The sequence below is a fragment of the Dendropsophus ebraccatus genome, chromosome 2 (assembly GCF_027789765.1).
Source record: "Dendropsophus ebraccatus isolate aDenEbr1 chromosome 2, aDenEbr1.pat, whole genome shotgun sequence".
NCBI lineage: Eukaryota > Metazoa > Chordata > Amphibia > Anura > Hylidae > Dendropsophus > Dendropsophus ebraccatus.
Window position 1 is genome coordinate 133,269,493 of NC_091455.1, and position 10,574 is coordinate 133,280,066.

Below are 10,574 nucleotides of genomic sequence, written 5' to 3' on the forward strand. Positions count from 1 at the left end.
TTCAACAGGGAAGCAAAGAAACCAGAGTTGCTGTCCTTTTTTTTCCTCTCTAAAGCTATGTAACCTCTCTACAGGGTTAGTCACTCTCTATGATGAACAGGACAGACTGACCGTGTGTTGCAGGGACTGTATATAATGGCTGGGATAAAGTAACAAAAGGGGGGATGTTAGTAATGGTAAGAGGTCTATCTGTGGACTCGCCTGGAGTGACATGAATATGTTATGACCTGATGGCATCCAGTTGAGCATGTGGTGATCCCTTGTTTGCATCAGCTTGTGCAAACAGATGACAGTGAGGGGGGAGTATATAAGCTTCAGCACAGCAGCCAAGAGCACAGTAACTATTCCTGCACACTGAGCACTGCCCTCTCCTGCTTCTCTTTTGGAAAAGCAGATCTATTCTGAAAGGTGAGTACTCTGTCTCTTCATTGTCTTTGAACATGTGCTCCAATGGAATAACTCTGCACACTACCCTTCAGGTAATTGAACCTGATATACAAGAAGTTGTTGTACAGGTGGTACACTGTGCAGATCAACAAGCAGCTGCAGTGTACAGTACCTGCTACAGTAAAGTTGCTGGGAAGTTAGAGGCTGTCAGGTTTTCCAATGGACAACTAACCTTCCATCCTATTTGTCATGAACTAACCAGGTGTTCTACTAATTTCTTTATCTGGGGATGTTTTAGTGTGAAAATTCTGTAATAGAAGAGCTGCTCAATTTCCTGATATTATGGAACGTACATGTTTCAGGACATATAGTACTATATTTTATAATCGAGACATGCTGATAAACTTAGCCTATGTTTTACTGTATTGTCTATGTGCAAAAAAAATCTAGGTCATAAGATGTACCTGAATATATTAGAGGTGTAGATAACAAATGCCTTATGTCCATTATGTCTTTATTATCACTTTATGGTTCTATCACTTAGAACTGCCTCTGGTATCTCTTATTTTTCATTTACATTAAATTGCCTAATGTTACCGGCATGTATTTATTTATTCCAGTTATTGATATAAGTATCAGCTGAACCTCATCTATACATCAGCTATAAATTAGCCATGTAGAATAAAAAAAGAGGCCAAAATAATTATTGTTTTAGGGTGCGTTCACACCTACAGGATCTGCAGCAGATTTGATGCTGTGTTCAGCTATTTAAATGAAATCTACTGCAGAAAATCAGCTGCAGATCCTGTAGGTGTGAACGCACCATTAGGAAACATTTTTAGAAGATTAGCCAATTCCGGTTATTTATTCCAGTTGGCATCTCTTGCCATGCATCACGACAGGTACCAGACAAAAATATCATTCTTAGAAAAGAAAAAAAATCTGGCTGCAGGTGGAATATGAAATGACAGAATATCCCGAGGTCAATATGCAGTACAGTTAACCACTAAGTGACTAAAACTCTGCAGTGATGTGTAATACACGCGTCAGTGTTGATTCACAAGTATCAACCTTACACAATTAGAGAGATCTTAAATGCCAAACAAGAATAAGCCCTCTGGGCATTAAATGTAAGAGAACACCCAGAGGATTATAATGATTGTTGGCCAGCTGATATTGATCCATGAGGAGCCTAAATAATTAACTGACAATTCATTACTAGTAGTACAAATGTATAGGGTACAAGAGCTTTTGATGCAAGAATTGATATGTCTTATGTTATATTAGAACATGTAAAATAAAGTTCTATTATGTGAAATAATTTCATAACAAGTGGGATTTATCTTTTTCGTGACCCAAAGAAAATTCACAACCCGGCATTTTAGTGCTGCAGCGCATAATATCAAATACAGTAACCAACACTGTATAGAACATATTCCCCATGGTTGTTTCCTTATATAATTCATTCACATTCCCTCTCTTTTATTGTGAAATTGTAAGAATGGCATTAAATATTAATAGGCTGTATCTTGTTATATAAAACACATGCATGAAATTTAGCATCCTATAATTTTGAATGGATTCTCTATAGGACATTAATGTCTCTTCTAAATGTTCAACTCTGAAGCACATGTATTGAGCAGAGTTTAACTCTTAGAGTCTGCATGGTTTGGTTTGTACATAGTAGTAGTTCTTTTGATTTAACAAAGTGTGTAGGTAAAAGCAGGTAACATTGATATCATATTGATCCTCATAGATTACAAACTTAGTTCTGTTGTACTTGTTATTTGTTCTATATTATTTGTTAATTTGCATTTGGAACACGGAATGAGGTGGCAAGTGTCAATTTTTTATACAAGTATGCAGATATATGCTTAATGAATTATAGAACAAAGCTATTAAAATTTTTCATGGTTTATAACTTTTCTTTAGCTATGTACAGAGGAATATGCATCTGTGTATTACTCGCCGTGCTATCAGCAAGCTCAACAGGACAAGACACTGTGGGCTCTATGAATGAAGATCTAGGGACCCGTGACATAGAACAGCAGAATCTACTACATCACCCAAGACATATCCGTGCCTCATCTGGCCAGTTAAGAACCTTTCAACGTTTTGATGGAAATGGGGACCAAAAGGCTAACTTTGGGGCAATGTTGGCCAAATATCTCCAGACCAGGAAAGGTAAGATTAGATTTATAGATTAAAATCCTGCACTTCACCATAGTTTTCTTCAATATTGATAAAAGGCAGATCAAAGGACCAGAATAATGAATACGTAGATAGGATTGGAATTGTAAAAAAAAAAAAAAGCTAAAAAAAATATAAAAATATTGGCCCATAAAAACCCATTATTTAATATATCTGGCTTGCATAAAAATTTTATTATTGATTGTGGATTTCAGGAAAAATTAATTGACTCTATAGTAAAGATATTTAAATATTTCTCTGTGTATGTTTAGCCACCTGGCAGTATATATATATATATATATATATATATATATATATATACTTCAGCCTGGAGTGCACTCTAAGACCTTGAATATATATATATATATATATATATATATATATATATATATATATATATATATATATGTCTTTGCAGTCATTGCCTTGAGAGAACCACAATAAACACTTAATGTCATAGAACTAGCATTTAAAAGGTTCGGTCATGTTTAAAATAATCTTTAGACCAACCTTATGAGCTAGATCAGTCAAAATGTCAGTTTGTTTAATAGCAGTAGATAAATTCTATGTCTAGTCAATTTCAGGGGGTAAATTGTAATGTATGAAATATGAGAATCAAGGCCGCTGTTACTATGTTTGAAGTGTCTAAATAAGGGGGGGGGGGGGCAGCCTAACCATGACAGGCTAATTAGAATTCATATAGTAACAAAGATAGAATTGACTTAGTCCTTACTTAAACACTATTAGATTTGGTAATCATAGGTTGCCAAAAACTTTTCAAGTTAGCATCTCCTTTGGTTATTATTTTGCACACAGAAGAAAATTTTGAAACATTTACCAAGATGTAATCAGGGAGGTGGTTAAGGAACTGCCTAGTCTTTGGGGGGGGGGGGGGGTGAATTGTGCAAGTTAAGATAAAAATATCTTACTCCAGACCCTTTCTGTTAGACAAAGCCAGAGGCTTAGTTGAACAACATTTTAAGCAATGTATCGTAAGATGGAAATAACGGTAAGACAGCACAATGAAAGTTATGGAGGTCCATTATCTAATTTTCTTTCTGCTACATCAATCTTTCAGACCAGCAATTGATAAAATATATAAACAGCCACTGGTAGACAACCATGCACAACTGGTAGAGTATAAAATAGACTACAAAACACCATGCAATGTCAATCGGCTGCTTCTAAGGCCAGTAGGATATTGCTATGTATTAAAACAGACATGACCGGGGACAGGGATATAATATTACCACATTATAAAGCTTTGGTGCGGCCTCATCTGGAGTATGCTGTTCAGTTTTGGGCCCTAATCCATAGAAAGGATGTCCTAGAGCTGGAAAGGGTACAAAGAAGGGCAACTAAACTAATAAGGGGAATGGAGCATCTTAGTTATGAGGATAGATTAAAAGAATTACCTTTCTTTAGTCTTAAGAAGAGACATTTAAGTGAAGATATGATTAATTTATTTAAATATATAAATGGCCCCTACAAGAAATATGGGAAAAAGATGTTCCAGGTAAAACCCCCTCAAAGGACAAGATGCACTCTCTCTGCCTGGAGGAAAAAAAAGGTTAAATATCCTTCTTTACCATTAGAAAAGTGAATCTGTGGATTAATCTATCCCAGGATCTGGTCACAGCAAGAACAGTGGAGGGCTTCAAAACAGGCTTAGACAAGTTCCTAGAGCAAATTTACATTACTGTGTATTTAAAATGATATTATTTACCCATCAACCATCGCCCTTCCCTCATCCATTCCCTCCCTAGGTTGAACTTAATGGACATTTGTCTTTTTTTAACCATACCATGTAACCTGTTCTCATATTGGTAGCAAACTCAAGATGAGATTACAGAACTAGAATCTGACTAAATCTTGTTAGCAGGAGTAATGAACAATAAAGAGCAATGCAACTAAAGTACAAATTACAGTCTTACAACCAAGGTATCAGACAGTATTTGCTTTGTTTCGATCCTTCTTGTTGAAATCTACATATAACAGATTCAACAGATTACAACAGATTCAACCTACAAAATATTGCAAACAACGCAATAAAGGATGTCTAATTTTACTACAGCTGCTTTTGTACTGCCTTAAGGCCTTTTTCTGAGGACTTCAGACAGAACAGACATACCAGCAAGGTGGAGCAATGAGGCAAGGTACTAAATGGCCTGCTGAAAACACCAAGTCCCTGTGCTAACTGGTCTGTAATCTGTTGGAGATTGTTTTAGCAGGAATGAGACTCGAGAATGAGATGTGCATTTAAAGCTAGCAATGCTGCATTCTACAGCTGGAAATTAGTTATTTAAGCTAAAAATAGATTTTCAAGCTTAAATCTAGGGCACCTAAATGAATGAAGAGCACTTTGCCCTGATGGTGGATGTATCAGTTTTGACTTTCCTAATTTTTAGTGTCATGTTCATCATGCTAATACCCACAGTCAACTAGTTATGATCCAGCAGACCAAATTTTGCATTGCAGAATACAGTCAGATACAATGTGCATGTAAACACTTACTACATACCCTGTTTCTCACAAAATAAGCCCTAGTAACAGTCATTACCTCCAGTGCTAGGCTATGTCATATGATGTCGCATAGACGGAGAATAGGCATATGGTAGCACCCAACCATCCTAAACAAGTGTACCACTACTTCCCGCCACAACATGACAAAATCTGCTCACCCACTCCAGAGCACCACCTTCTGCTTACAGATTCAGGCCAAATCTACGAATAGACTGATCTCTAACTGCTATATTGTGTAGGTAACGGTACATTTTTGCCCCCAGACAACATACATTCTAAAAGAAAAAGCTACTCTGCGGAGTACAAAAAAGAATTTGAGCTTAATGTGCGATTGTTTATGGTAAAAATAAGACCTACCCTTAAAAAGAAACCCTAGCCCTTGTTTCGGAGAAAAAAAAATGTCTTATTTTCGGAGGAACACAGTAATCAGGTAGTTCACGCTTTAATAGTCATGGTCTGATTCACATGTAATCTTGATGAAAAATTGGAAGCAGAACCATGTAATGGATTGGGGAATTGTGTGAACAGATGCACAATTGATTCAATTCAGATGCTAGTACAGATGCCAGAAGCTGGCATAACAGCTGGCATATGTGATACACAACATACAGTATGTAGGTTTGCCAATTTCACTTAAAATGAGGACATAAGTTGATAATGTGTGCCAAAATAATGAAGTGCGTGAATGAAATATGTTGCTGCCATAAAGGCACATGGTTGTAAAAGGCAGTGTCCCCTGAGCAAAATGGTTTATTCCAATTTTTAGCAAATTAGTCATACAATTAAACCAAATAGAATAACCACTACTAAAACTGATCTCTGAATACTTGATGAGACAGTTCTTGGATAAAAAGAAAGTCTCTTTAAATATATATTTTAATATAGAGTGATCCACATTTCTTATGAGGGTAGAAAAAATAAAAGCGTTTGATGCTTATTTTGAATAGTGTACTTTGGGTTTGACACCAATATTTAATTTATAGAATTACATAATGCTGTTATAAGGCTGTTATTTCCAAAAGGCATTAGTCTTGATAACCTGGAAAAATTTACAGCTTCACAGCAAACTGGCAGAAAAAAAGCATTACCTCTACGATTGCCCACCACTGCTTTTTCAGTGTTCACTAAGGTTCCCACTGATCTTTGCTTCCTGGTCTCTCCTTAATACACATACATGCCTGTTTGGGCATTGCCTTATATTTGTAAAATACAGATCAAATGGGATTGTGTTAGTGTTAGAATAGGGGATAAGGAAAAATAAGTAGGGTTTCCATTATTTTTTCACCCAGTCAGCCCCTATCACCTATCCCACTGTATAACCATGTATATAAGGCTGGGTTCACACTATGTTTTTGCAACCTGTTTTTTAAAACATTTAGCAAAAAACGGATGGAAAAACAGATGCATTTGTGTGTATTCATTTTGATATATTTTTTCATTGATTTCCAGTATTAAAAAAAGGATCAAAACACATACAAAAATCATGGTTGACCATATTGACCAGATGTGTTTTGATCCTTTTTTTTTTTTAATGGAAGTCAATAGAAAAAAACATCAAAATAGATTTTTTTTTGCAAAAACGGATGAAAAAAAAATGGATTGCAAAAATGTAGTGTTAACCTAGCCTATCACTGGCTATGTTGACTGCACAATAAATGTATATAAAAAAATTCAAACGGCAGGGGCAGAGGGGAACATAATAAACATTTATTACTCACCTCTCCTCGTGTCTCTCCAACTCTGGATTGCTTCTCCAGGACCCCCGCCGGGCTCCAGATCCTCTTTCACAATCACCGTCACAACCTGGTTGATGGACCGCCGACTCAGCCAGTCAGTGACTGGGGCAGGACGCCACCGTAGTCAGTCATTGGCTGAGCAGGCAATCGATCAGCCCGGTCAGTTGTGGCGTCATCGGAACTCAGGGGAAAATGCCTTCTGACAGGGGGTCCAGGAGCCTGTCACGCGATGCATCCTGGGCATGAGGAGAGGTAAGCAAGGTTTATTATGTTTCCCCTTGCCCCTGACTGCCTCTGCCCGCTCACAATTTTCCTAAATCACCAGACTTGTTCGTTAAAATATGCTGAATTGTCTTTCCAATTGATTGATGCCATCAAAAAACTAGGGCAGACTAATAAAAACTGCCTAATCATTAGTGTAAATTAAGAAAGAAAATGCTGAGGTGAACCTAGGGCAGCACTCCAGATGGAACAAAAAACCCACTAACACTCCAGCTCCCAGGCAAGTATAAACCAACAAACTATTGATCCACTTGGCATGACAAAGAACCCAAATTGGTGTAACGATAGGCAGTTATGTCTATTTTTATATAACTGCTGGGTGTTTCACTGCACTTTGGTCATCTGTTCGCTCTCCTGCTCTTTCTTAGTGTACTTGTCTTCTGCCCTCTTCTTACCTGTACTGAACAGGCTTCCTGCCTGTTCACCTTTATTTAAAGAATCAGCACACAAGTTTTAGGAAATTCTTGGCTGATCACCAGAGGGGATTCAGACCTCTTTGCTCAGTGGTTGATTATTTTTCAAATCAACAACCACGTCTGTGCTTTCTGCCTTTTTTTTATCATGCTGTAAAACAAAGCAATACTTACCAGAAATCCCGGTCAAGTCTCCCAAAGGCAGCTTTTTAGTCTTGTGCTGGTTGTAAAAAAGAGACTAAACACATTAGGGGGGGATTTATGAAAGGGTGTAAAATATACACAGGTGCAATCTGCCCAATGCGACCAATTACAGCTCAGCTTTCCGCTCAGGTAAAAAGAAAGAAGGCACCAGTGTATGTTTTTACACCCTTTGATAAATCTCCCTCATGAAGTCTGGCCACTACAGCTCAATGTGTCCATCAATCAAATGACTGCCTTCTCTGTGAGTGCACAGATGACCTGGGAAACATGGGACATCCTGTGTTTAGACTCTTAAAAAAAAAAGTGTGTGTGAACACCTAAAAAATAATGTCCGCTTTTTACAATAGATGTCTGAAAAAAATTGACATGATCATTATTTTGATATCTGCGCAAACAACGTCTGTCATATAACGGCAGTAACAGACATCTTTTTAAATAGAAAAGGCGGATGCCTTTTCTCTTTTTCTGACATTGTGTGAACATGGCCATGATCTGTAAGGCATACAGCAAGACTCACAAAATCTGGTTTTTGAATTGAAGCAGCCTCAAGATGGTTGTTACAAGATTCCAGAAAACTAAACCAGTAATAGCTGAGTTTGATCTAGTACTCACCGCCGTTGTTTTAAATGTCAATTGCACTGAAGTTTATGGACAACAGCCAGAAATAACATGATTATTATTTTAACGTCCATAGCAAACAACAGCCGTTGTTCAATACCTTGTTTGAAACATCGCCCGTCGTTTGCATTGACTACAATGCAAATCATTGCATCATTAAATGCTCTAATTGAAAAGTGGGCATTTTTTTAATGAAAAGTATGTTGTGTTACAAATAGTTCAACATACCACCCCCCCCCCCCCCAAAAAAAAAAAAAAAAAAACGTACCCCCAAAACAAATGTTATTTACACATTTAAAAAAAAATTATGAAATGCAAATTTTGTGCAATCTGTGAGAGTAGCATGGAATTCCTCTTTATAGGGAGTGGGAGTTAGGGTGTGTCTGGTTTCTAATAATTTGATATTCTGATTTAGGTTTTATGTTTACTCTGATTTTCTTTGCCATCATTATAAGTTCTAACAAATATTCTCTCAGACTTGGCTGTTCTTCAGTCCTCCTGGATGATGATATATGAAATAATGGGGAGGAAAATAATTGGTGGTGTATTATTAACTAATAAAATGATAAGCCACAAGGAAATTGTCACAGAGCGTTTCGATATTCTTGACCAATATTCTAAGCCCAACGAATATGGAGCAATGAGACTGTCTCTCCCCCAGTGACAATATGTGTAGGGAACATGATGGTATGTGGGGTTAGAAATTAGATGTTAACCACCAAGCTATACCTAGTAATGGTCATTATAAGCTTATTTTATTTTATTTTAAGCTTGTTTATTTTCAGACATTTTATATTTTATATTTTAGCAGGACCTTCTTCTGGACGATATGCAGTTTTGCCAAGCAGACCCATAATTGACCCTACCCATCGGATAAATGACAGAGATTACATGGGTTGGATGGATTTTGGCCGTCGCAGTGCTGAAGAATATGAATACTCTTCTTAAAATGCCCAAAACTATAAAAACACATTCCAGATTCTGTACAGACTAAATAAATTAATTTATTGTCTTTACAAATCAGTGTTCTAAACATATATTTATTATGTACTTGTTGTAAATTTATTTGTAAAACTTTACAATTCAATACACATATGCAGAATTTTACAGAAACATAATTCTTTCCTCTTTATTTTGACTTTTTTAATTTCCTATCATATGTTACTGATATTCCACATTAAAAATTATTTAGTTTATCACCTCTTGTCAATCCAAGTTGCTGGGTATTACACAATAAACTGTAGATGAAAAATTGCCAATGCCTACTAAGTAAAAATGCAAAATATATATTAAAAAAAAGACAAAAACATACAAAACCAGTAGCGGCAGCAGCCCATTTATAGCATAAATGTATCATTTACATTGCACTCGTATAAGTATGTTAGTCAGCAGTTTACAAAAAAAAAAATATGGAAATCCTAAAGCTAACATCAAAGTAGTCCCCTTATCCTAAGGCTATGTTTGCATACAATAAGATAAAATATAACTGTAATTTTGAATAAAACAATGAGTGAATAGATGAAAAAAAGGCACTTTTGCAAAAGCAGGTCATAAATATTGACCATGTTCATTATTTGGACAGTCGTAATCAATTAAAGGGGTTATCCAATGCTACAAAAACATGGCCACTTTTTTCCAGAGAAATCCCCATTCTTGTCTCCAGTTTGTGTGGGGTTCTGTAACTCCGCTCCATTTAAGTCAATAGAGCCTAAATGCAATCCACAGCTGAACTGGAGACAAGAGTAGTGTTGTCTCTGGACATATTTTTGTTGTACTGGATAACCCCTTTGAAGCAACTCTGTACCCACAATCTGCCCCCCCCCCCCCCAAACTGCTTGTACCGTCGGATAGCTGCTTTAAATCCAAGATGTGTCCTGGGGTCTTTTTGGCAGGTGATGTAATTATTGTCCTAAAAAACAACTTTTAAACTTGCAGCCCTGTGTCAAATTGGCGTGGCCTAGAGTGTCTGTGCCCTAGGCCTGCACTGCCCCTCCTCCCGGGAACGCCCCAGGCAGGATTTCTCCTAATCACCACTTGGCTGAACAAGTTGAGACAAGTGATGATTAGTAGAAATCCTTCTAGAGGCATTCCTAATGGTGAAGAGGGTAGGGAGAAGGAATGGAGAGGCTGTGCAAGCCTAGGGCACAGACGCTTTAGGTCACGCCAATTTAACATAGGGGTGCAAGTTTAGAAGTAGTTTTTTAGGACAATAACTGCATCA

General features: G+C 37.0%; 1 protein-coding gene across 2 annotated transcripts; it reads left to right on the forward strand.

Annotated features, from left to right (window-relative positions):
• Positions 1-354: 354 nt before the first annotated feature.
• Positions 355-9,523, forward strand: CCK (cholecystokinin). Of its 2 annotated transcripts, none has more exons than XM_069960312.1 (3): positions 355-408; positions 2,320-2,571; positions 9,162-9,523. In XM_069960312.1, exons 2-3 carry the CDS (start codon positions 2,322-2,324, stop codon positions 9,299-9,301), a joined length of 390 nt encoding a protein of 129 aa, XP_069816413.1. In that variant the 5' UTR covers positions 355-408; positions 2,320-2,321; the 3' UTR covers positions 9,302-9,523. The 2 variants fall into 2 exon arrangements, with proteins under 2 accessions (XP_069816413.1, XP_069816415.1); XM_069960314.1 differs by having other exon boundaries at positions 9,165-9,523.
• The last annotated feature ends 1,051 nt before the right edge of the window (positions 9,524-10,574 follow it).